The sequence below is a fragment of the Nerophis ophidion genome, linkage group LG14 (assembly GCF_033978795.1).
Source record: "Nerophis ophidion isolate RoL-2023_Sa linkage group LG14, RoL_Noph_v1.0, whole genome shotgun sequence".
Lineage (NCBI taxonomy): Eukaryota > Metazoa > Chordata > Actinopteri > Syngnathiformes > Syngnathidae > Nerophis > Nerophis ophidion.
In genome coordinates this window covers 19,832,549-19,860,362 of record NC_084624.1, presented here as the reverse complement: position 1 = coordinate 19,860,362, position 27,814 = coordinate 19,832,549, and the positions used below count along the sequence as shown (strand labels likewise).

General features: G+C 42.5%; 1 protein-coding gene across 1 annotated transcript in view; it reads left to right on the top strand.

Annotated features, from left to right (window-relative positions):
• The window catches only part of si:ch211-13f8.1 (uncharacterized), a 37,847-nt gene extending 11,547 nt beyond the window's left edge, over positions 1-26,300 (top strand). Inside the window, exons 4-11 of the mRNA XM_061920077.1 lie at positions 15,926-16,078; positions 16,183-17,321; positions 17,909-18,056; positions 18,242-18,458; positions 22,699-22,811; positions 24,855-25,045; positions 25,135-25,938; positions 26,026-26,300. Coding sequence (XP_061776061.1) covers positions 15,926-16,078; positions 16,183-17,321; positions 17,909-18,056; positions 18,242-18,458; positions 22,699-22,811; positions 24,855-25,045; positions 25,135-25,328 — 2,155 coding nt within the window. The 3' untranslated portion in view covers positions 25,329-25,938; positions 26,026-26,300. The remainder of the gene's footprint in view (positions 1-15,925; positions 16,079-16,182; positions 17,322-17,908; positions 18,057-18,241; positions 18,459-22,698; positions 22,812-24,854; positions 25,046-25,134; positions 25,939-26,025) is intronic.
• Positions 26,301-27,814: the final 1,514 nt, after the last annotated feature.

The window sequence follows — 27,814 nt, the reverse complement described above, 5'->3', positions numbered from 1 at the left end:
ATTAACTTTACAATTTGATGCCAGCAACACGTGCCAAAGAAGTTGGGAAAGGTGGCAATAAATACTGATAAAGTTGAGGAATGCTCATCAAACACTTATATGGAACATCCCACAGTGTGCAGGCTAATTGGGAACAGGTGGGTGCCATGATTGGGTATAAAGCAGCTTCCATGAAAGTTCATAGAATCTGGAGAAATCACAGTGGGTAAACGATGATATTACGGACTTTTGATCCCTCGGGCGGTACTGCATCAAAAAGTGACATCAGTTTGTAAAGGATATCACCATATGGGCTCAGGAACACTTCAGAAAACCACTGTCTGTAAGGTCCTCTCCATGGTTCTCATAGTCATTATTGTCACCAACGTCCCACTGGGTGTGAGTTTTCCTTGCCCTTATTTGGGCCTACTGAGGATGTCGTAGTGGTTTGTGTTGTGGTTTGTGCAGCCCTTTGAGACAATAGTGATTTAGGGCTATATAAGTAAACATTGATTGATTGATTGATTGATAAAACCACTGTCAGTGACTACAGTTGGTCGCAACATCTGTAAGTGTAAGTTAAAACTCTACTATCCAAAGCCAAACCCATTTATCAACAATATCCTGAAACGCCGTCGGCTTCGCTGGGCCCAAGCTCATCTATGATGGACTGATGCAAAGTGGAAAGGTTTTCTGTGGTCTGACAAGTCCACATTTCAAATTATATTTGGAAACAGAGGACGTGGTGTCCTCCGGAACAAAGAGGAAAATAACCATTCGGATTGTTATAGGCGCAAAGATCAAAAGACAGCATCTGTGATGGTATGGAGGTGTATTAGTGCCCAAGGCATGGGTAACCACACATCTGTGAAGGCACCATTAATGCTGAAAGGTCCATACAGGTTTTGGAGCAACATATGTTATCATCCAAGCAACGTTATCATGGACGCCCCTGCTTATTTCAGCAAGACAAGTGTTAAAACAGCGTGGCTTCGTAAAAAAAGAGCGCGGGTACTTTCCTGGCCCGCCTGCAGTCCAGACCTGTCTACCATCATAAATGTGTGGTGCATTATTAAACGTAAAATACGACAGCGGAGACCCCGGACTGTTGAACGACTGAAGCTCTACATAAAACAAGAATGTGAAAGAATTCCACTTTCAAAGCTTCAGCAATTAGTTTCCTCAGTTCCCAAACGTTTATTAAGTGTTGTTAAAAGAAAAGGTGATGTAAAACAGTGGTGAACATGCCCTTTCCCAACTACTTTGGCACGTGTTGCAGCCCTGAAATTCAAAGTTAATTATTATTTGCAAAAAACAAAAACAAAGTTTATGATTTTGAACATCAAATATCTTGTCTTTGTATGCATTCAATTGAATATGGGTTGAAAAGGATTTGCAAATCATTGTATTCCGTTTATTCTGTGGTGGGCTCTCCTATTTCTGTGGCTGAGGTTGCCGAGGTAGTTAAAAAGCTCCTCGGTGGCAAAGCCCCAGGGGTGGATGAGATCCGCCCGGAGTTCCTTAAGGGTCTGGATGCTGTGGGGCTGTCTTGGCTGACAAGACTCTGCAACATCGCGTGGACATCGGGGGCGGTACCTCTGGATTGGCAGACCGGGGTGGTGGTCCCTCTCTTTAAGAAGGGGGACCGGAGGGTATGTTCCAACTATCATGGGATCACACTCCTCAGCCTTCCCAGGAAGGTCTATTCAGGTGTACTGGAGAGGAGGCTATGCCGGATAGTCGAACCTCGGATTCAGGAGGAACAGTATGGTTTTCGTACTGGTCGTGGAACTGTGGACCAGCACTATACTCTCGGCAGGGTTCTTGAGGGTGCATGGGAGTTTGCCCAACCAGTCTACATGTGCTTTGTGGACTTGGAGAAGGCATTCGAACGTGTCCCTCGGGAAGTCCTGTGGGGAGTGCTCAGAGAGTATCGGGTATCGGACTGTGTTATAGTGGCGGTCCACTCCCTGTACGATCAGTGTCAGAGCTTGGGCCGCATTGCCGGCAGTAAGTTGGACACATTTCCAGTGAGGGTTGGAATCCGCCAAGGCTGTCCTTTGTCACCAATTCTGTTCATAACTTTCATGGACACAATTTCTAGGCACAGTCAAGGCGTTGAGGGGTTCTGGTTTGGTGGCCACGGGATTAGGTCTCTGCTTTTTGCAGATGATGTGGTCCTGATGGCTTCATCTGGCCGGGTTCTTCAGCTCTCACTGGATCGGTTCGCAACCGAGTGTGAAGCGACCGGAATGAGAATCAGCACCTCCAAGTCCGAGTCCATGGTTCTCGCCCGGAAAAGGGTGGAGTGCCATCTCCGGGTTGGGGAGGAGACCCTGCCCCAAGTGGGGGAGTTCAAGTACCTAGGAGTCTTGTTCACGAGTGGGGGAAGAGTGGTTCATGAGATCGACAGGTGGATCGGTGCGGCGTCTTCAATAATGCGGACGTTATACCGATCCGTTTTGGTGAAGAAGGAGCTGAGCCGAAAGGCAAAGCTCTCAATTTACCGGTCAATCTACGTTCCTATCCTCACCTATGGTCATAAGCTTTGGGTCATGACCGAAAAGATAAGATCACGGGTACAAGCAGCCGAAATGAGTTTCCTCCGCCATGTGGCGGGTCTCCCCCTTAGAGATAGGGTGAGAAGCTTTGTCATCCTGGAGGAGCTCAAAGTAAAGCCGCTGTTCCTCCACATTGAGAGGAGCCAGATGAGGTGGTTTGGGCATCTGGTCAGGATGCCACCCGAATGCCTCCCTAGGGAGGTGTTTAGGGCACGTCCAACCGGTAGTAGGCCACAGGGAAGACCCAGGACACGTTGAGAAGACTATGTCTCCCGGCTGGCCTGGGAACGCCTCGGGATCCCCCGGGAAGAGCTAGACGAAGTCGCTGGGAGAGGGAAGTCTGGGCATCCCTGCTTAGGCTGCTGCCCCCGCGACCCGACCTCGGATAAGCAGAAGAAGATGGATGGATGTATTCCGTTTATATTTACATCTAACTCAATTTCCCAACTCATATGGAAACAGGGTTTGTATTTCTGTCACCTGTGCGTAAAAAAAAACGTCATTCAACAAATGTTTAAAAACATATATAATTTAGTGGGAAATCTGTAGACAACATGACCTAATAAAATAGTAAGTTGTGGACAGGGCTGGGAAGTGTGGAGAGTTGGGATGTTCTACTGGGGCCCAAGCACAGTGGGGGCTTCTGTAAAGTTTGAAGATGGGTTTTTTGCCATTTAATGTAATATGTCATAAATATTAATACAAAATCCATATAACTTTATCTTCTATCTATACATTTTAGTGAGAAGATACGTAGTCTGTATTACTATTTTTTGTTTGTCATAACGCTTGCTGCGCTGCAACAACGTAATTTCCCCATGAGATGAATAAAAGTCTATACTATCCTGTCTAGTCTATAAATCAAATATGTATCCAATGTGACTGGCATTGGATAGATATTTGAACATTCAGACTCTGAAGGTTCAGGTTGCTTCATCAGTTCATTCATCATCGAAAGGTGAGAAATGACAACATTCCTCGCCAAAACCGATGGGCGTGAAAGTAAATGCTGGATGAAGGAAAAAAAAACATCAGTTTCAAAAAGTTGTTGTGGCATACAACCATTAGAAAATATCATGGACTCACTCAGGGCTGGGCGATAAGGCCTTTTTTTTAAATATCTCAATATTTTCAGGCCATGTCACGATACACAATATATATCTCGATTTTTTGCCTTAGCTTTGAATTAACACTAGTTACATATAATCACACCAGTATGATGATTCTATGTGTCTACATTAAAACATTCTTGTTCATACTGCATTAACATATGCTCATTTTAAACTTTCATGCAGAGAAGGAAATCACAACGAAGTCAATTGACCAAAACTGTATTTATTAGCAAGCTATTAGTGCACTTTTGTGCATGACCTATCAAAACAACACTAAATTCAAGTGCCTTTTTTGTACAGAACGCCACTACAATAGTTTAAAACAAATAAGGTGCACTTTTGTGCATGATGTCACACAAGATATTTCAATAACTGTCAAATAAAAATGAGCTGCATAATAGGAAATTAAATAGTGTTCGTCATTCGCTACGTGGTAGGTTACAGCGGACATTATCTCCTTTTGTTGTTGACTATTTTTTTCATACGGTGTTGATCTGGAAATGTTGGCCTCTGCATTTTGATGGTGTGGGCGTGTGGCACCGAATGGAGATGTTGACATGCGGAGTATGCACTCTTCAAATCTGTACACCTGTACAGCCTGTACACAATATGTAGCTTTTCAAATGATGCTACATATTAGTGGTAATGTTTCTCTCGTATTACCATTCGCACGACTCCGCTAGCATCACAGCTAACGTTACCCATGCTGCTACCTCTCTGCTACGTGAGGGCGTATACTGTACGTATGTGACGTACTGTATGTAAGAAGGTGCGCTTGCTGTCTGTGAGAAGCAGAGACAGGAAAGAGTGGGAAGAGCCTTTAGTGTAATGCCCCCAGCTAAAAGCAACTGCGTGAGAACGTTTCACGATATAGTCGTTATATATATCGTACAGAGACAAACCCAGCCCTAGACTCACTAGTCTTGGAGGATGTTCATTCACTTGTTTAGTTTTGTAGAAAAAAGCATATACCAGACTTGACACGAAACTAAAGTCATTCCTAATGTCATTTTTGGCTTTAAGACTCAGTAAAAGAAATTAGGAAAATACATTGTGGTCATCAGTCACTGTTTTCGTTTCAGATAAAGCAGAGTAAAAAGTATGGAATTGGCCAACTTTGAGAAAAAAAAAACTATGGGATCATGAAAAGGCAACCAAAAACAAACAACACACCAGCAGTACTTTGTTGCACCACATCTGGCTTTTATAAGAGCTTGTAGTCTCTGAGGCATGGACTTAACGAGTGACAAACAGAACTCTTGCTCCACCTTTCTCTGATTGCTAATCAGCTTTGCAGGTTTGAGTCTTGTCATCCACCATTTTCCTCTATTTCCACCACACATTTTACATTGGATTGAGATGCCTTCTTTTTTGCAGGCCATGAAATTGACCTCAAGTCTTCAGTTTTTGCTCTAAATATGCATTATCATCTTGAAAATGATGTCATTGTCCCCAAACCTCTTTTTGACTGATGGAATAAGAAAAGTGTCCAACTTGTGCATGTATAGAAGATGTAATGTTGTCCCCAGTGCCATGACCTGACATGCAGCCTCAAAGCTTCAATGACTGCTAATGTTCTTCAAGCAGTCGTCTTCAGAAATCTCATTGGAAGGACACCCAAAAATAGTTCCAACATAATCACTTAGCTCAGTGCAGGTTTGCAATTCATCACTGATTGTGACTTTAATGCAGTCATCCAAAGTCCACCATTGCTTTTTCTTTCCCCTTTGGAACTTTGTTTTTTTCTGTTTTGATGTTAATGACCACTTTCTTTTAGCTTTTCTGTATTGGAATCCCATTTCCTTTAGACGGTTTCTTACAGTTCGGTTACAGACGATGACTGCGCATTTTCTGTTTTCAAGACATTGATTTATGTTTTCAGTCTTGATGCTTTCCTTGGTTTGCCACTATGTTGGCCTCTTACAAACATCCCATGTCGTTGGAATGGAATGGAACTTTATGGATGGAATAGAATGGTGTGGCTCAGTTGGTAGAGCGGCCGTGCTAGCAACTTCAGGGTTCCAACTATGAGTCCAGCTTCCGTCAACACTGTTGTGTCCTTGGGCAAGACACTTCACCTCCCTTGTTTCAGGTGCCACTCACACAGGTGTGTGACTGTTTGGTGGTGGTGGTGGGAGGGAAAACTTGTCAGCCACTCTTCCTTAAGCCTGACACAGGACAGCTGTGACTACAAATGTAGCTTAGCACCATCAATGTGTGAATGTGGAGTAAATGAATGATGTGTTCTCAGTTTTCTGTGCAGTGCTTAAAGTGTAGAAAAGCTGTATAAAAGTAATTTATTGTCATTTCACTTAAAAGGTAAAACAAAATATGTTTTACAGTACAACTTGTTGTACTTGGCCCAGATGTTAAACACAGCTGACTGAACAATCAACTGCTTTTGCAACAATGAGTGATGATTTACCTTCTTGAAGAAGTTTGATAACCCTCTCCATAGTTTCAATTGCCATCACTCGAGTTGGAGCCATGATTCATGTCAATCCACCTGCTGCAACAGCTCTCTAAGTTCTGAACACTCTTTTAACTACAGACTACGAACAGATTAGGTGTTAGCTTTAGAAATGAGGGTAACTTCATATTTGTTTTCACAGTGCTTGATCTGAAAATAAAACTTACTGAATACACCAATTTAAATGATCGATTTCATTTCCTAAAGACCGCCCGATTGTAGCTGAGATAGGCGCCAGCGCCCCCCGCGACCCCAAAAGGGAATAAGCGGTAGAAAATGGATGGATGGATTTAATTTCCTAAAGCCAGAAAGTTGCCATTTGAAATGACCATAGTTGTGTGTCTGTGGCATTCTCATGTCCCTCTGAGTTTGTTTTCTGTTCCCCGCACCTGATCTCCATTTCTCTCTCACAGTGTGGTGGGTGGCAGGGCACACATGAACCTAATTAGTGGGCCCACCATTTACCTGTACTGGGAAAGCATGTTGGCACCGTAGCTTTGTTTTTCCTTCAACGTTTCCACACTTGCAGTATTTTCCCACCATTTTCCCATTTTAGCTGTGTCCCCAGCTACTCTTCCTTTATGCAGGTCTGCCCAGTTTACTCCTAGCTTTGCCCAGCGCCCTGGTTTGTGTTTTAGGTCTGTTTCCTATTCTTTTAGTGTGCTTGTTTACGCCCCCATCGCAATTTGTTGACTGATTTTTGAGAGCACTCAGAATACAGATGATTATTTATTGCTTGCAAAATATTCCGTCTGCATTTTTTGGGATCCACACTACCAGACGTAACTGTCCTGTCTGCTAACTGCTTTTTCTCCTAAATAAACAACTGACTGAACAGTTAAATTTCATTTTATTTCGATACAATATAACGCATCACATTTTTCCAGTTGTTTGATCACAGCATGTCCGAAAAGGAGTCGGAAGAGGCAGAGCTTATTTAAACCTACCCTTTTATCATGTCATAGCTGTGTCGTCTCATTTTTTGGGTTTCTGTTTCTAACAGAATAGAGAATACATAATAAATAATAAGTAAGTAAATAATATTAAATACATAAATAATCATTATCATTTTTTTAATAGTCCAAGATGTTTATCAACATTGTTCTTTGTACTTGCCATTCTGTAATTTAATTCTTAATACTGATATACTGAAGGTCTTAAGTGTTGTACGTGCATACACGTTTTAAATCTAAGGTTATATTTCTCTTTTGTTGAGAATAATTGTTGTACATTCTTGGCTAGCAGGTTATAGTTTACATAATTTTAGAAGTTTGCAAATGCACCAAGGCATTGTCAGGACTGGGACTTGGGCGAGGATTGTTTTCCCGATGTGCAAAGCGAATGGAGTGGAAACGGCATGAAGGTAGGGACATCTTTATATTTTGACACTATCACTAAAAAAACAGGAACAAACAAAAGGCGCGCACAATGGCAGTGAACAAACTTGACTATGAAAACAAAAAGTAGCACTATGGCATGAATAACAAAAAACTTACTTTGAACAAGAAAGTAACCTGGATCATCGGCATGGAAGGCATAGAAGGTGATAGATGGTGTGAAGGAGGTGATGTTGCCAGGACGAAGAACAGAAACAGACAGGCTTAAATAGCAGTGACATGATCAGTGAAAACAGGTGTGCGAGTGCAAAACGTGAGACAGATGCGTGACATGAGGATAAGGTGAAAACTAATGAGTTGCTATGGTAACAAAACAAACCAGGAAGTGCAAAAACAGGAATTGAGTGTCCAAAAAACAAAACATGATCACACAGACATGACAGAGCCCATCCCTTAAGGACAGATACCAGATGTCCAGAAAAATTTAAACAAAACAATGATCAATAGTCATGGGGGGCGGGAGGGGGACATGGCGGTGGCTCGCCAGACCACGTGTCCCTGTATCCACCGGGTCAGAGTTAGGTGGCGGCGATGCGTAGAGGCCCGCTGTACCTGACGTGGTGGGCGACCCGGGAAGAGCCACATCCGTGGCCGACGAGATGGTCGGCGCACCTGGCGTGGTGGATGACCAGGTAACGGCCACATCCGTGGCCGATGGGAAGGTTGGCGCACTTGGCGTGGCGGACGACCTCCTCCTTGGCCACATTTGTGGCCAACGAGGAGGTCAGTGCCCTTGGGGTGGTAGACGACCACGTAGTGGTCACATTCGTGGCCGACGAGGAAGCCTGTCATCGTGGCAGGCAGCGAAGCTTGGCGTGGTGCATCAGGCGGCGAGTCTTGGTGTGGCGGGTCTTGGCGTGGAGATGCTACTGGCAGCACTGGAGCTTGGCGGTGTGGAGCTGCTACTGGCGGCACAGGAGTTGGCGGCGTGGAGCTGCTACTGGCGGCACTGGAGTTTGGCGCCGTGGATCTGCTACTGGCGGCACTAGAACTTGGCGGCATGGTGCAGCTACTGGCGGCACTGGATCTTGGCGGCGTGGTGCAGCTACTGGCAGCACTGGAGTTTGGCGTGGTGCAGGCACTGGAGCTTGGCGTGGAGCAGGCACTGGAGCTTGGCGTGGAGCTGGCATTGGTACCTGTTGTGGAGCAGGCACTGGGGCCCGGCGTGGTGTAGGCACTGGTGCTAGCCATGGACTTGGTGCTAGCCGTGGACTTGGTGCTGGACTTGGACTTGGTGCTAGCCGTGGACTTGAACTTGGTCCTAGCTGTGGACTTGGCCTTGGTACTAGCCGTGGACATGGACTTGGTGCTAGCCGTGGACTTGGACTTGGTGCTAGCCTTGGACTTGGACTTGGTGCTAGCCTTGGACTTGGTGCTAGCCTTGGACTTGGTGCTAGCCTTGGAACTACGACAGGTGCTAGCCGTGGTGCAGCTAGCCGTGGTGCTAGCCTTGGAGCAGCGGCAGGTGCTAGCCGTGGTGCAGCTAGCCGTGGTGCAGGTGGAGGTGGCCTAGCTGGGGGTTGCGGCTTGGCAGGCCGAAAGACCGGTGGTGGTGGCCGGACCGGAGGCTGCAGCTTAGCAGGCCGAAAGGCCGGTGGCGGCGGGAGGGCTGGCGGCTGTGGCTTGGCAGGCCGAAGAACCGGTGGTGGCGGCCGTGCTAGAAGCTTTGACGCTGGGCGACACCATCTGAACAGGTCTGTGGTGTCGTCCGCTGACGGTGGCATGACGTTGTCCTGGGGAGGCCGGGCAGGCTGCATGCTCTTCCTCCCTTGAGGGAGGAGGAGCATGCAGGAGCAACGCGTGCTGTACGCTCGCAGCAGCTTTTACCGACGTGCTCCGTCTGGAGCAGCGCTTCCGGGACAGCGGTGACGTAGAGCCGATCAGCACCATTTTGCCGGTCGGACCCCACATGAGATGCCTGCGCTCCATGGGGGAATAGCGCTGCGTTTCTTTCTCCATGGCACGCAGGACCTCCCACGTTTGTTTGTCCAATCGTGCGGGAAGACTTTTCTGCTGGCAACATATGTCAGGACTGGGACTTGGGCGTGGATTGTTTTCCCGAGGTGCAAAGCGAATGGAGTGGAAACGGCGTGAAGGTAGAGACATCTTTTTATTTTGACACTATAACTAATAAACAGGAACAAACAAAAGGCGCGCACAATGGCAGAGAACAAACTTGACTATGAAAACAAAAACTAGCACTATGGCATGAATAACAAAAAACTTACTTTGAACAAGAAAGTAACCAGGATCATCGGCATGGAAGGCATAGAAGGTGATAGATGGTGTGAAGGAGGTGATGTTGCCAGGACGAAGAACAGAAACAGACAGGCTTAAATAGCAGTGACATGATCAGTGAAAACAGGTGTGCGAGTGCAAAAAGGTGAGACAGGTGCATGACATGAGGACAAGGTGAAAACTAATGAGTTGCTATGGTAACAAAACAAACCAGGAAGTGCAAAAACAGGAACTGAGTGTCCAAAAAACAAAACAGGATCACACACACATGACAGGCATTGAATTTCAATATTTGTGATTCAATAAACAAAGTGTTTATGTTCACTATATCAAACATGATGTATTATTCTAACTGATCTTTTTTGTAACACAGTACCGTTAGTGAAATGAAGCTCACATTTGTAATTTTTTCCCATATTTCTACACAATACTTCAAATATAGTGTGAACAGAGATATTCACAATTCATTTTTTCAAAGTCAAAGTCACTTCTGCATGAGTCCAAGTCAAGTTTTGAGTCTCAAATGGCCGAAATGTAACTTTTCTCATCAGATGCTCTCTGAGATAATAATACGTTGCTGTATTTTTTGGATTAAAAGTATGTACTGTACTATATTATATATTAATGTTATCTATGAATCATTAAAGGGGAACATTATCACCAGACCTATGTATGCGTCAATATATACCTTGATGTTGCAGGAAAAGGACCATATATTGTTTTAACCGATTTCCGAACTCTAAAGGGGTGAATTTTGGCGAAATAAACGCCTTTCTATCATTCGCTCTTGGGGCGATGACGTCAGAACATGACGTCACCTAGGTAGTCAATCCGCCATTTTCTCAAACACATTACAAACATCGAGTCAAATCAGCTGTTATTTTAAGTTTTTCCGACTTTTTTCTGTACCTTGGAGACATCATGCCTCGTCGGTGTGTTGTCGGAGGGTGTAACAACAAAATCAGGGACGGATTCAAGTTGACTTACATGGAGTGTGCATCGATTAGCACGGCATGCTAATCGATGATAACATGCTATTTAGGCTAGCTGTATATACATATTGCATCGTTATGCCTCATTAGTAGCTATATTTGCATCCAGCCTTTCCCTCCACCAACATTTAATGCCAAACAAACACTTACCAATCGACAGATTCAAGTTGCACCAGTGTCAAAAGATCCGAAAGTCCCTCGTCTGCACATTTTACCGGCGATGCTACGACAGACAGTGATGTATGGATACCCTGCGACACTCAAAGCAGATGCATTTCCAACGATAAAGTCAACGAAATCACAAAGGTGAGTTTTGTTGATGTTATTGACCTATGTGCTAATCAGACATATCTGGTCGCGGCATGACTGCCAGCTAATCGATGCTAACATGCTATTTAGGCTAGCTGTATGTACATTTGTAGCTATATTTGCATCCAGCCTTTCACTCCACCCACATTTAATGCCAAACAAACACTTACCAATCGACAGATTTAAGTCGCTCCTGCACATTTTACCGGCGATGCTACGACAGACATGGCACAGAGATGTATGGATACCCTGCGACACTGAATCATTGGTTAGAAGGCGATCGCCGAATAGGTTCAATAGAAATTCGCTCAATAGCTTCAGTTTCTTCTTCAATTTCGTTTTTGCTATCTGCCTCCATACCCCAACCATCCGTTTCAATACATGCCTAATCTGTTGAATCGCTTAAGCTGCTGAAATCTGATTTTGAATCCGAGCTAATGTCGCTATATCTTGCTGTGCTATCCACCACGTTGGCATCACTAAATGACGTCACAGGAAAATGGACGATGGATTCAAAGATAGCGAAAATCAGGCACTTGAAAGCCTTTTTTCGGGATATTCCATGATGGGTAAAATTTTGAGAAAAATTTCGAAAAATAAAATAAGCCACTGGGAACTGATTTTTATTGGTTTTAACCCTTCTGAAATTGTGATGATGTTCCCTTTTAATCATCTGATTTTCTGTCTCAAATGTATTTGATTTTTAGCATTTAAGCAAAACATAACATGCCTGTGCTTCAATTAGTTAGTTAGCAGTTTAGCATGTCAGCTTACTATATCTTCCTGGGTAACAAGCAGAGGTGGGTAGTAACGCGCTACATTTACTTGAGTAACTTTTGGGATAAATTATACTTCTACGAGCAGTTTTTATGCAACATTCTTTTACTTTTACTTGAGTATACTTATAGAGAAGAAACGCTACTTTTACTCCGCTCCATTTATCTACATTCGGCTCGCTTCTCGCTACTTTTGTTTATCGATCTGTTAATGTTTGTTTTGGTTTATGACAGAGCTTCAATGTAGAATACGCATGCCTGCGTTTTACCAATCACATGCAGTCACAGGTGACGTTGGACCAATCAAACAGAGCCAGACGGTCACGTGACCCGACTTAAACAAGTTGAACAACTTATTGGGGTGTTACCATATAGTCGTTAATTGTACGGATTATGTACTGTACTGTGCAATCTACTAATAAACGTTTCAATCAATCAATCAATCAAAAGTGTAAAGGAAAAAAGACACTTCTTATTTCAACCGTACTTCCCGTCAAAAGCCTAAAGTCTGATCGCACAGTTCCTGTCTTCACAATAAAAGTGCCGCTCCATCGCACCTACGCTAACAAAATAAGAGTCTCCGAAAGCCAGCACAAACAAGCTAGTAAGCTACGGAGTTTGCCGCCAGTGTATTTCTTGTTAAGTGCATAAAAACGAATATGGAAGCTGGACGAATATGATGCCAAAAACCAACGACTTTCATGTGGTATTAGACAGAAAAGAGGAACTTTTTTTCTCCTCCATTTGAAAACGTGGACGTCTGATTCCAATCAATGCAAGTCATCAGAATCAGGTAATACACCAACTTATATTCTTGTCTTCATGAAAGATAGGAATCTATGTGTTAAACATGCATGTATATTCATTAAAACACCTTTAACATGTCAACAAAAACGGCAAAATAACTAAATATAAATTATATACTGTATATATAAATGTGTATATATATATATATTTATATATATATATATATATATATATATATATATATATATATATATATATATATATATATATATATGATATGTGTGTGTATGTATATGTATTTATGAGGTAGATCACCTCGACTTGGTCATTTATTAAGTAATTGATAAATGTTGAAAAACTTATTGGGGTGTTACCATTTAGTGGTTAATTGTACGGAATGTGTACTGTACTGTGCAATCTAATAATACAAGTTTCAATCAATCAATCAATCAAAGCCTACTGAACCTATGGTGCTGTTAAGTTATTTTGACTCAATGTGCCTTAATTTTTTTTTATTTTAATGTACGATTATTTAATATATATTATTGTTTTAGTTGCTTAAGAGATATTCCTGGCTCTGAATTTGCTCATTGCTATTTTTATGTTTTTGTGCATTATTTGTTGCCGTAATCAGGTTACTCATCAGTTACTCAGTACTTGAGTAGTTTTTTCACAACATATTTTTACTCAAGTAAATATTTGAGTGACTACTCCTTACTTTTACTTGAGTAATAAATCTCTAAAGTAACAGTACTCTTACTTGAGTACAATTTCTGGCTACTCTATCCACCTCTGGTAACAAGTTAGTATTTTTGCCAAAGTGTAGTTAGTTCATGTTAACACAACTTTTATTTCACTTGAGTTTAGAAAATTGCGAGGGTTAGTGCTGCGATGGACGCATGATTATGTGTGTCGCCTTTGGTTTTGCTAACGTGTCAACCCTCTACAAATATGTTTAGCACAATTGTGCGCTAAACTCAGATAAATATTACCTAACAGCCAATTTTATCAATTTAAGTGCGGGGAAAGCTTCTTTCATTATTCGTTCAGCAGCAGTGACAAAGGCTGCATTCAGCGAGAGGCTAAGTTTCACTTTCACCTAACAAAGTGACTCACTGGCCTTTCCTTCTGCGTTGTGAGGTGCCAGGCGGAGCTTGAAGTTGTTGAGTCAGTCAGCATGTATTTGTGCAGTCTTTAAAACCAAATTCAAACCAATTTTGAATGGAGCTGCCATGGTCAATGTTGGTTTGGAATCTGGCGACATGCATGCGTTAGTTTGTGTGTAACATCAAGGCAGAGGAACCAGTTCTGCCTGCCATTTTTCATATCGCTGGGCAACAAATTGGAAAAACTGAAATGAACTAAATTATGAAATGAACGTTGTTCACAACACACAAGTCTTTGACAGCAAATCGAAAGTCAAGTCATGAGTCTTTGTTTGTGCGACTCAGGGGCGGCTCTAGGCATGCTTATATGAGGGGGCAGTCAGAAATGTGAAGGGGGCATCATGTGTACACATCATGCTCCAGCATTTTTTTTTTTTGTGCTTATAGTAACGATGCTTTCTTCAATGAAATGGGTCTTTAGCTATGTGTCCAATCCCAACCTGGAGTAGTGGATTGCACTTTGCCAGGCCTCTACCTTCAGACCTGTCCAACTTGGGCGTCCCACCTGAAGACTAAGCTCCTGCTGGTATAGCTCTTACGGTCACTGAGGCACGCAAACCCCCTGACCACAATAAGGTGGCAATCCCTCATGGGGGGAAACATTAACAGCGCTGCCATATTTCCGACAGGGGAAACAGAAGCAGGCGTCTCGCACCACAGAATACTCTAGCCATGGTCGTGTTCGATACCAGGCAGGATTGAATGATCTTAATGTTGTACCAAATGCACACTTTGGGTAGCCACCCGGTATTGGCTGAGATGGTGCTTTGCCATTTAAGTCACTGGGTAGCTGAGCAGGCTGCTTTGGGGGAGGGCTTGTTGGGGGGACGGAGGGAGCTGGCGCAGAAGAAACAGTGCTTGCTGGTGCTAAAGGTGCAGTATTGCTAGCTGCTGTCCCTGATGTACTAGAAGTAGCATCATTGCTACTACTACATGCAGGAGCAGGACTAGACTTTTTAAATGCTCTGGAAAATGGATGCATTACAGAGTATTAACTTTCTCTTTGTGAGCTGCTGGAAGCTGGAGCAGAAAATAAGTAAGCTTGAACAACAACAGAAAAAACCCGCTGTGATTACATGAAGAAAAACAACAACAACAGTACAGGACTACAGCCTGGGGCGGGGCTTTACGTAGGGGTCTGTCAGACACAGGTCACTTGTCTTCAGTTTGTCACATGCAGTGGACGTGGGCACTCATCTGGGCACAAAATTCATTCATTCCAAAGTATGTGTGTTGCCCACTTGCTTGTAAATTGATGAAAACGGCTGTGTTTTTGTTTTTAGGTGTCTTGGTCATATCAAATGAAACTTATAATTTGTTCATTACAAAATGTAATTTAAACATTAAAGGTTGACTATGTAGAATTACAAGAAAAACAACAGAAAAGGAATTCCAGCAGTTGATTGCCAGACCGTTGCTAAGTAAAACGGGCCGTTGCTAGGGACTCCGCTCTGAACAGAGGACAGCAGAGGAGGACTGCTAAGCAGGATACTTTAGGTTAAATTTTTACCGTCATTAACAGCATCATAAATGACTTGTAGCTTGTTACAGGGACAGTGGAGGCTCTCTGCCTTCCAAACCACTGCTGCTCGGAGCCTCCGCTGTCACTGCTCTCGTCAAGTTGTAAAAAAAAAAAAAAAAAAAAAAAGAACACCGTAGCACCGAAAGTCCGCAACGATAAACGTGTTTATGACAGATAAGACTACACGAATACACCCATCCTAACAAGTATATGATAAATGTAGACAACTTTTCCTTTTCTTTTACTTTCATACTGCAACAGTGATTGGATGTTTACTGAGGGCTGAGGGGTGTGTGCGGGTGTGTGTCTGCTGCGCAGCCTGTGGAATGGTGAATACACGCTCAGCCGAGGGAGGGATGAGAGGGAAGCCGACACTACTAAATCGTGTGTGTCCCTTTTTCTGCGGATTTTTCCGCTAGTGCAGATAATTTTGTCAATTTGTATTGTAGTCATTTTGTGGGTTTATTAAAATTTGCTTTCTCAAATTTTGATTTGAGGGGGCAAGACATTTATTTAAGGGGGCTCTGCCCCCTCTTGCCCCTGCATAGAGCCGGACATAAGTCAGAGTCTCAGACTCAAGTCCCCGTCTCTGGTGGGAATGTACATTTACTTCTACCGCTCTGACAATCGTCCTTCCTTTCTTTCCTTTGGTTCAGTTCACTCCTTGTAATCAACGATGAACTTCCTCTGAGTCCAAGACACGAGCAAGCCAAGCGGCTCCTGGAGCGAGCACGTCTCAAAGCTCGCTCCAACCAGGTTAAAGGTGACCGCCCATGCAGAAGATCCAGTTCTGATCACAGATCCACTGTGTAAGTGGGCTGATAGCTGGCCCTAGCATGATCGATGCCGCACCTAAAGATGCATACAGATTTGACGATGCATAGTAATGAAATCAATGGTTTATTTCTTGCAGTAAAAAGCAGCAAGTGGAATCTCACAATCCGGCATCGGCGCTGAAATGTATTCAAGTCAAAGACGATCTGGCATGTCAGAGTACGTCTGGTTCCCTCCTTGTCCCTGACCAAAAAGACACTTCCCCCGGAGATCAGGCAGGTCGATCCAGGCGGTATGGCTGCTCACCCACACGGGTACGTTTTGAGGATGAATCAGAGAAAGAAGCAGAGTCACGCTACTTGGACAGAGTGAAACAGCGGGGTAGACCCGCGTTGCCCAAATCCAAGATTCGGGACAGCAATACAGACTCTAGCAGTAGTGGTTCAGAGAAGAGCAGGAGCCACAGGAGTGTCTGTATGCCTCCGTTACAGAAGAAAGACAAGGGTGTGAGTGTTGATACCACCACAGTCATTAAGGAGATTATTGTGCTGGTGAAGAAATGTGAGGCGTGTGGCTCTGTCATGAGGGAACCTCAGCCGGTCTCCTCACTCCCAGATCCACAGACGACTGAGTCACAGCAGACTGGATATCTTGAAGACACAGGGGGTAAAACGGTTCCTTGCTGGGTGCCTCCCTCCAAACCGGAAGTCATTGCCCGTCCTAAAGCTCCTCTAACCGTAACATTTGCAGGAGCTTTTGTTCTTGGGGAGAGTAAAAGCAGCATCGGTTGGAAATCTTCAGGGTTTGGGAAGCTGAGGAGAAGGAGCAGGAAAGGAGAAAGTCGACTGGAGTCCGGTGGCCATGGGCCTTATGGTCCGTCGTGGGCTCAGAGGCGGGTCTCCAATCCCAGGAATAGAGTCAACTTGAGCAGAGCTGTTTCCTTCGCCCCAGACAGCCCCGTCACTCTGGAACCACGCTTGCTGGGGGCCTCTGTTGGACTGAGAGAAACACCTACTCTGCCTATAAAGTCAGCTCTCAAGTCAAGCTCAAGGAACCGTTCTGCTGCGGGTCTGATGACCTCAAATCAGGGGGGTGAAGTCGGGCATCAGCATTCAGTCCTCTTAGACCCACCAGAGATGAGAACGGAGTCATTTACATCTTCACCACAAGGGGCCCATGCGACGAGCAATCCAGCGCCCTGTATAAGACCCTCCACGCTCAGGTACTCCCCGGCTCTGCCAGCTGCTGATGTCTGGGATGACCCGCTGGATGGAGTAGGTGAGGGCACACAAATAGAGAATTGCGTGTGCAGTTTTAGACCAGAAACGTTTTATTTGAGCTGTTTATGATATATAGACACACATTTATCACAGTAATTAACAATATTTTTCCACAGTTAAATACTGTAATCAGAATTTACTGTAACATTACAGGAAATGACTGCAAAACGTGTTTAAAACGTTTTGCATCTCATTGCTCATAACTGTGAAGCGTTCAAAGACCCTCGACTAAAGTTACAAACAGGCTTTTTAAAGCTACTTTTTAAAGACCGGGAGACTTAATTCCCAGAAGGTGCACTCATAATAATGATGTATTTTGATGACTTATATTATCCTCTGACAATAATCTTATGTGTATCAGCTCATCTCCATACTTGACACTGTGAAGGAAAGGAACACCTGGTAGCTGTATCATCATATTTAAATGAATAATGAAAGGTTATATGAGTATTTACAATTCATATTTTGGCCAAAAAAAGATGAAAACTAAATTATTTTAGCGTGGGGTGGGTGCCCTGGGGCCCCTGAATTTGGAGCTACGCCTCTGATATTTGATGCCCAAAATTTTTCCTGTTATTTCACCAGTGAGCGCAGACACCGGCCCTGCCTCAGAGTTCCATCCCGCCAGTCGCAACATGGCCTTATCTCGGGCCGAGGATCTCAGAGCTGAGCTTCTGAGAGCGGAACATCTTAGAGCTGAGGCCGCATGGGAGGACACCTCTGATGGGCCCAGGTGAGCCCAGATAGCAACACTAGTTTGCCCTGATAAATCCCTCGCCCAAAGCTACTCCCGAGGGGATTAAAACCCTGACCTGGAGTCAACAGGATGGGGGATGATAGTCAAAGCAGCACTACCCTCTTGTGGACACTTGTGGAACTAATTCCAACGAATAACCGTACTAACCTGTGCTTTTTTAGGAAGATGGATGGGCGCCCAAAGCTTTTTCTTCGTCGCTTCTTTTCCTCCATCGGTCTAAACAGCGTTGGGAGGCTTGTAAAAGGGGGCCGCTCCAGCAGCATGGAGCAGCTCAGCATCCCCACCACCAGGCCCAACACTTCTTCGCCGAGCCCCACACGCAGACCCCAGCCTGCCACCCGCATGCAGAGGACGCCCTCGCTGCAGACCCTGCACACGGTCAGCAACATGTTGGCTGCACAAGTCTATCTTCTCAGGTGTACCTAGACCAGGGGTGTCAAACTCATGTTAGCTCAGGGGTTGCATGGAGGTAAAGTTATTCCCATGTGGGCTACACAGGTAAAATCATGGCATAATAACTTACAAATACAACAAATTGTTGTCTTTGTTTTACTTTGGCCCAAAATAGAACAGTTCTGAAAATGTACATCCATCCATCCATTTCTACCGCTTGTCTCTTTCTGGGGTCGCAAGGGGTGCTGCTCAGCTGCATTCGGGCGGAAGGCAGCGTACACCCTGGACAAGTCGCCATCTCATCACAGGCCCAACACATATAGACAGACAACATTCACACTCACATTCACACACTAGGGCCAATATAGTGTTGCCAATCGACCTATCTCCAGGTGCATGTTTTTGGAGGTGGGAGGAAGCTGGAGTACCCGGAGGGAACCCACGCAGTCATAGGGAGAACATGCAAACTCCACACAGAAAGATACCCAGGACTATTCAGGACCTTCGTATAGTGAGGCACATACACTAACCCATGGTCCACTGTGCTAAAATGTACATATTACAGATAATCCTCTTGACAAAACACCTCAAGTTGGTTGAAAATTCTGAGCAAAAAAATCAGTGCAGTTTCAAAAACACAGTGAAGAATCACTAAACAATTTGAACTCCTTGCCCTGCAGCTTGAATTCTCGCACGGCCAAATTCTCGCAGTTGTAGGCTGTTATAGACCTCCCTCTGCCTCCACTGAAGCCCCTGCCTCTCTTGAATCCTTTATTAGTGGGTTAAATGCTAGTGAACTTCTCTTGGTTGGTGATTTAAATTTTGACTGGTTGACTTCCTCTTCTGATAACCTTAAAGCTGTATGCAACACACTAAATTTAACTCAATTAATCACTTCCCCAACTCGACCCAAAACTAAAAACACCTCAAAATCATCTTTACTTGATCTAATTCTAACCAACGCTCCCCATAAGTACACCGGTACTGGGGTGTTTGTCAATGACTTGAGTGATCATTATACAATTGCAGCTGTAAGAAACTGCAAGCTACCAAAATCAAAACCCATTATTACATGCAAAAAAGATATTAAAAACGTTTTCCTCACAGCTTTTATATACGAATTAGCTGTCTTTAAGTGGAACAGAGTTGCTTTAAATGATGATATTGAGATAGCGTTGAAATACTTTTATAACCAATTTCAACGTATAGTCAATAAACAAGCTCCCTTTCAAAAATTTAGAGTTAAAGGTCGAAATAATCCCTGCTTTACCGCTGCAATTGGAAACCTTCTCAAAGAGAGAGATGTTGCTTGGGCCAGGGCTCGAAAAACAAAGACAGCGGTTGACTGGCTTAGCTTTCATCATCTTAGAAATAAATGTACTTCGCTTGTTAAGAGAGCCAAGTCTGATTTGTACCTGCATGAATGCAAAAAACATATAAATGACCCCAAAGAGTTTTGGCAAACCATAAAAGCTTCTTTAAATCATGTGACAACAAAGGAATTCCATGTCCTTTGGTTACTCAATCTGGTACTTTTGTCTGATAAGACAACTATATCAAATTGTTTTAATGAGTATTTGGTTTCTGCTGGATTTTTGTTTGAGTCTTTGAATCCTCAATCGTTAAATGTTGGTTTAACTAATGTTAATATACCAAATACACCACAGGCTGCAAATAGACGCAGCACCTGCACTTTTGAGTTCACACCTTTATCAGTATCTGAGGTAAACAATGCACTAAAGAGCCTGGACACAACTAAAGCAGCAGGACCTGACCAAATTGAACCATTTTTCTTAAAATTGACTGCTGATTTTATTGCTGAGCCTCTCTCGCATATTTTTAAATTCAGTCTAACAAGTAAAAGCATTCCAAAAATCTGGAAATCAGCCTTTGTTCTTCCCCTGCTACAAGGTGGTGAACCCACAAATATAAATACAGACCAATTTATAAATTATGCATTTTAGCAAAATTGTTTGAGAAGATCATCAGTAACCAGCTAAAAGATTTTTTAGAATCAAACAATATGTTATCCCCATTTTAATCTGGTTTTAGAAAACAGCATAGCACTATTACAGCTGCTCTTAAGGTCCTCATTGATTTAATCGAGGCTGTAGACGGCAAAAAATACTGTGTCGCCCTATTTATTGATTTGTCTGCTCATTCAATCTCTCCATCATGTTGGATTATCTAAAAATGCAGCTGCTTGGTTCACAGACTATCTTTCCAGCAGAACACAACGTGTACAGGTGGCTGGGACAACCTCTTGGGGCGGTATAGCTCGGTTGATAGAGCGGCCGTGCCAGCAACTTGAGGGTTGTAGGTTGGACCCCCGCTTCCGCCATCCAAGTCACTGCCGTTGTGGTCTTGGGCAAGACATTTTACCCACCTGCTCCCAGTGCCACCCACACTGGTTTAAATGTAAACATTAGATATTGGGTTTCACTTTGTAAAGCGCTTTGAGTCACTCGAGGAAAAGCGCTATATAAATATAATACACTTCACTTCACTTCAGTCTTCATTACTGGACATTACCAAAGGAGTTCCACAAGGCTCGGTGCTGGGGCCCATTTTATTTTCTATCTACTTAAATAATCTTTGAAATAATCTTTCAAATGCAATGTTCCATTTTTATGCAGACGACACCATTATTTATTGCTGTTCAACCTCCTTCACTCAGGCTTTTGAGTTTTTACAACTTGCTTTTGATGTCATCCAGGCTTGCTTATTTGATCTTAAATTGGTTTTAAATACAGATAAAAGCAAGGTAATTGGTTTCTCTCATTCAAGGGTTCTACTGGAAAATATTCCAAATATTGTAACATCAAATGGAAACCCTATAGAGCAGGTCTTAAATGACAAGTACTTGGGTTTTACTCTTGATCAGGAGCTGTCATTTAAAGCCCATATTAACAACTTGGTCTCTAAGCTCAGGGTAAAGCTAGGTTTCCTTTCTAGAAATAAAAACTGCTTCTCTCTTAAAGTCAGAAAGAAATTGGTGACAGCGACTATCTTGCCCGTAATTGATTATGGAGACGTGCTTTATTTTAGTGCTTCATCTAAATGCCTCCAGTCCTTGGACACTGTTTTTCACTCAGCACTAAGATGTGTTACTGGCTGCCGTAGTCTCACCCATCACTGTCAACTGTATATGAAGTCAGACTTATCTTCACATTGGCTGACCATCATTTATAAAGCTCTTTTAGGTTTAATACCTCCATACTTGTGTACTTTGTTACAAAGAAAAAACAGCTCATTATGCGTTAACTTCTAACAATTTGTATGTTTTAACTGTTCTCCATATACGGACTGAATTTAGCTAAAGAGCTTTTGGCATTGCTGCCCCTATGGCATTGAATGCATTGCAGACGAAACTGAAACTCACTGAACTACTTCCATTTGGAGACTTCCATTCTGTTCTAAGGGACAGAGAGCAAGAGACTTTTGCTCAGTGCCTGTGTTTTTAAAAGGTGTAAATCTTTATTTTACAGTTCTCTTTTAAGTATTTTAAAATGTATGTCTTAATGTATTACTTTTTTGAAACTGCACTGTGACATGTGCTGTTGACCTCTTGGCCAGGTTGCCCTTGTGAAAGAGATCTTTAACTAAATGGGTTTCTTATCTGGTTAAATAAAGATTATATGTAAGAACACAATGAATTTAGACTTATTCCCAGTGTATCTCCAAAGCAATTCAACTTTAAGCCCATCTGGGATTGAACAAAAAATGTAATAAACCATAAATGCAAACTCTTCCATGCATCAACTTCCTCATTTGTCATGTCCACATATTCATCATGTGCTAACTCATCAAACCACACTGAGGTAGAAACTATTCAAGAGGCTTAAGTTACTCACTGCCTTTGAGGCACCCTTACGTATTGATAGAAAAATAAAACCTGTACAATGTGTGAACAATTTCAACAAACCAAAAATAAAAAACTTAAAAGACTAACAGTAATGCAGTAAATCACACACTGTTCACTTTCTTTAAATTTAGATAGAAGACAGTAATTTTCACAAAACTATATCAATGTGCAGAACAGCACTTTCTTTTATTTCAAAATGCATCTTAATTTTACACTTAGCAAGCTCGTCTCCCAGGCCGCTGAGAACATGTCTGCAGGCCTGATCTGGCCCTCCGGGCCGCATGTTTGACATCCCTGACCTACATTAAAGTGTCAGTGGGTCAGCCTATTATGTCTTGCAATACTGTCGTCTGCCACCAGGTGCTGCCATTGGCCCAACTGCGGAAAGCCTCATCTGTGCAGAGTTTGGAGAGGAGAACAGAGCGTGCAACCATTCTGGGTGAGGTGCAGATTCCTTATGGGCTGGCACCGAGGTATGTCACACTGAATCATTCTACACACACCTAATACAATGTCCAGTATGTATTCAAGGGGAACTGCACTTTTTGGGGGGTACTTTTGCCTATCATTCACAATCAATATGAGACAAGAACATACATGTCTTTTTTAGTAGTATTTTAAAGATGATTAAAAAAAAATCTTCATGAAGATGCATCACTGTTGTAGTCTTCAAAGCCTCTCAAACAACTTTAAAACCCTCCATCAACCTTTTATATACACACTGCAAGTATATATATATATATATATATATATATATTGTAGTAACAGACACTTTCATAACAATATGTAATATGTACAATATAGACACTGCAAGTATATATATGATGTGGTAAAAACACCTTCATAACAAAACGTAATATGAACAATATACACACTGCAAGTCTATATATACGATGTAGTAACAGACACCTTCATAACAATACAGTATGTACAATATACACAAGGCAAGTATACATATAATGTAGTAAGAGACACCTTTATAACAATATGTAATATGTACAATATACACACTGCAAGTATATATAAAATGTAGTAAGAGACACCTTCATAAGAATATGTAATATGTACAATATACACACTGCAAGTATATATCTAATGTAGTAACAGACACCTTAATAAAAATATGTACGTAATATGTACAATATACACACGGCAAGTATTTATATCTAACGTAGTAACAGACACCTTCATATCAATATGTAATATGTACAATATACACACTGCAAGTATATATGTATATACATATAATGTAGTAACAGACACTTTCATAACAATATGTAATATGTACAATATACACACTGCAAGTAAATACAGTATATAATGTAGTAACAGACACCTTCATAACAATATTTAATATGTTCAATGTTTACTGTATTTTGGTCATTTCAATTATTGGCGGAACTAGTTCTTCGACTCATTTATTTCTGTTTCCATAGTAGCGCACTTATGACTTTTGGCAACAAGGTCCGTCCTACATCCGTAAACAGAGCATGTGTCTTCACTCAGCAACAAACAACAAAGAAGACTATTTTTGGACAAATGAGGACTCATGGAATGAGTCACTCAGCACTTTACTGTAGACTACAGTGCATACTCTGTCTGGATAGTTGTGTACAAACAAATCATGAAATATTACTTTATACAGTGGGGCAAAAAAGTATTTAGTCAGCCACTGATTGTGCAAGTTCTCCCACTTAAACTGATGACAGAGGTCTGTAATTTTCATCATAGGTACACTTCAACTGTGAGAGACAGAATGTAAAAAAAAATCCAGGAATTCACATTGTAGGGAATTTAAATAATTTATTTGTAAATTATGGTGGGAAATAAGTATTTGGTCAACCATTCAAAGCTCTCACTGATGGAAGGAGGTTTTGGCTCAAAATCTCACGATACATAGCCCCATTCCTTCTTTCCTTAACACGGATCAATCGTCATGTCCCCTTAGCAGAAAAAACAGCCCCAAAGCATGATGTTTCCACCCCCATGCTTCACAGTAGGTGTGGTGTTCTTGGGATGCAACTCAGTATTCTTCTTCCTCCAAACCCGACGAGTTGAGTTTATACCAAAATGGATACATGGATGATACAGTAGAGGATTGGGAGAATGTCATGTGGTCAGATGAAAACAAAATAGAACTTTTTGGTATAAACTCAACTCGTCGTGTTGATACCGTAGCACGTCGACATGTTACTACACTAGAAAAAGCGTTCCTCAGCATTTACTCTTACAATAACAATGTTGTTACAGTTGGGTTATTATACAGGTTACAGAATGTAAATGAAGTATTGTTGATGCTTATTGAAAGCCTTTTTAAAGTGATTTTAGAGAACATTTTTGATTGCTCCCATTAGCTGTGTTGCTGGCCACCTCGAACGAGACGATTTTTACATGTTAGAAAGCAAACAAAAACATTTTGTCTTCTCGACTCTCATAATGATTGTGACTTATAGCTAAAATCCCCCCAGTTCCCTTTGAGTCTGAAGAAGATGAAATAACTTGATGCTGCACCACAGCCTGGACAGCCCCCATGGCCAGCTCCAGCGGGCCCTCAGTGTTGAGGACATTCTGGCCTCTCGAGTGGTCCGACCAGCTGGAAGGGTTTCTCAAGCGTTCCCGGATGGCTCCCTCCTCCTGGAGCTAATGAGACCCCCGAACGGTCCTTTTGGTTTCGTCATCTCGAGGGGCAAAGGTCGACCTGATACAGGTAAGGACTCTTTTTAAAAAAAATGTTTTTAACTTTTTGTTTAGAAACTGTTCTTTAAATTTACTGGCTTTGCTTTTTGTGGTTCCTAGGTGTGTATGTGGAGAAAGTGGGTGACGGTACTGGCGACGTTCCCTACGTGGGTCTCCTGGGCGTTGGTGATGAAATCTTAAAGGTGAATGGGGAAGTGGTGGCAGGACTCAGTCTGGACCAAGTCACCCGACTCATGACACGGGAAAGTGTTGCCTGCCTTCGGATCAGGCCGGCCCGATGCAGCATACGTTGACTGGGAGGCTTAGAAATAAAAACTATGTTTTGTCAATACTGGACACTCCTTGCTTTTCAGCAACCATTTTACTGCAGCAAATAACTCTTTCCAGCAGTGCTAGTCAACTGGCAGCCCGGGAGCCACATCCGGCCTGGGCTTGACACCAGACTAGTTCCCGGGTTCAGTTCAAAACTTGGGGACAAACATTTTTGCAGCAGTACTCTTGTTGTATAGAACAGTGGTCCTCAACCTTTTTTAAGTGATGTACCCCTTGTGAACATTTTTTTTAATTCAAGTACCCCCTAATCAGAGAAAAACATTTTTGGTTGAAAAAAAGAGATAAAGAAGTAAAATACAGCACTATGTCGTCAGATTCTGATTTATTAAATTGTATAACTGTTGAGGCACATCCGCAGTCTGCGTCTCCCTCCGCTGCGGGACCACCCAGAGGACCCGCTGACAGCACACCCGGACACGCCCCCGCTCATGCCGAGCGCAGCACGCCCACGCAGCGACAAGCCTGCACTCATTTATCAATCTGCTCACCTGGTTCTTATGAGGGCAAGATCAATAAAGGACCAGTGGACCCAAGGATCAGCGCGGGAACTTAGTTCTCATATCGGATACTGTAAGGCTTATGCTCTCCCTCTCTGCGCTATTCTTGTTTCCTCTTCGTGGCTTGACTTGTCCCTTGTCTTCTCCCGTGTTCCCGCAGTACCCTCCGTCGCCTGCAAAGTGAGCTGTGTGTCTCACTTTTCCCGGATCTCCTTCTTTCTCTGACTGCCTCCTTCTTTCCTCGACTCCTCGCTCGCCCCCGGACAACGACGACTCGCTCCTGCATTTCGACCCCGCTTTCGCCCCTGAACAATCCTGCCTGCCTCGCCCTTGTCTGACAGCACCGCGTCTCCAACACTTATGGTAAAACGCTCCAATTAAATACTTCACATAGTCTTACACCATACACACTCTTGAGTTTTTTACACACACCATTCTATAGGTTATTAGTATTGTTTATTATATATATATATATATATATATATATATATATATATATATATATATATATATATATATATATATATATATATATATATATATATATATATATATATAATACATCTCTGTACACTACTGCCACCTGGTGTCCGTTTGCCGTCACTCCCCTTGCAAACCACAACAAAAACAGTGCAAAATATTGCTCATTTGTAGTGGCCTTTCTTGAACTATTTGGAAAAAACGATATAAAAATAACTAAAAACTTGTTGAAAAATAAACATGTGATTCAATTATAAATAAAGATTTCTACACATAGAAGTAATCATCAACTTAAAGTGCCCTCTTTGGGGATTGTAATAGAGATCCATCTGGATTCATGAACTTAATTCTAAACATTTATTCACAAAAAAATAAATCTTTAACATCAATATTTATGGAACATGTCCACAAAAAAAATCAAGCTGTCAACACTGAATATTGCATTGTTGCATTTCTTTTCACAGTTTATGAACTTACATTTATATTTTGTGGAAGTATTATTCAATAAATCAATTTATAAAGGATTTTTGAACTGTTGCTATTTTTAGAATGTTTTGAAAAAATTTCACGTACCCCTTGGAATACCTTCAAGTACCCCCAGGGGTACGTGTACCCCGATTTGAGAACCACTGGTATAGAGGACCTTGGACCGCTGTAAACACATTGGGAGATCCTTGCATGGACATTTCAACCTTGCTAGCTAACAGTGAACACTGGGGTCCAAAAAAGGCGTTCCTCAAGGCATCCCTTTTGGTCCTCTCCTTTTGGGCAGTTCCACATTTTTGTATTTCTTAGTTTAGTCTTTATTTAAAGGGGCAATGCACAGAAACATTAAGTTCAAAGACAGATATGTTCTGTACCAGATTATAGCTAAATAGCTCATTTCCATCTGCTGTCACTGGCTACCTAAATTAAATAGATACAAAAATCATGCTATAAAATCATTACAATAAAATCATAGCATATCACATAACCAAATTTAAAAAAGTCATAAAATGCCCTTTCATGGACACATACTTAATATACAGCACAACCACATCTCATTTGCATAATCTAACAAAGACAATACATGCTCTTGTTCACATCTGTCATCATTTGTAAAACAACAAAAACAACCATGATTTCAACACACACACCTCACAATTCACAACAAAAATGCTGTCATGGATGAATAGAATACACATTAATTTGATCTGTCAAACACAGTGCCCACCTCAGTGACCGAGTGTGCAGCTTTGATTGCTCCAAAGTGAATTAGTGAATTATATTTTACATAGCGCTTATTCTCTAGTGACTCAAAGCGCTTTACATAGTGAAACCCATCCATCCATTTTCTACCGCTTATTCCCCTTTTGGGGTCGCGGGGGGTGCTGGCGCCTATCTCAGCTACAATCGGGCGGAAGGCGGGGTGCACCCTGGACAAGTCGCCACCTCATCGCAGGGCCAACACAGATAGACAGACAACATTC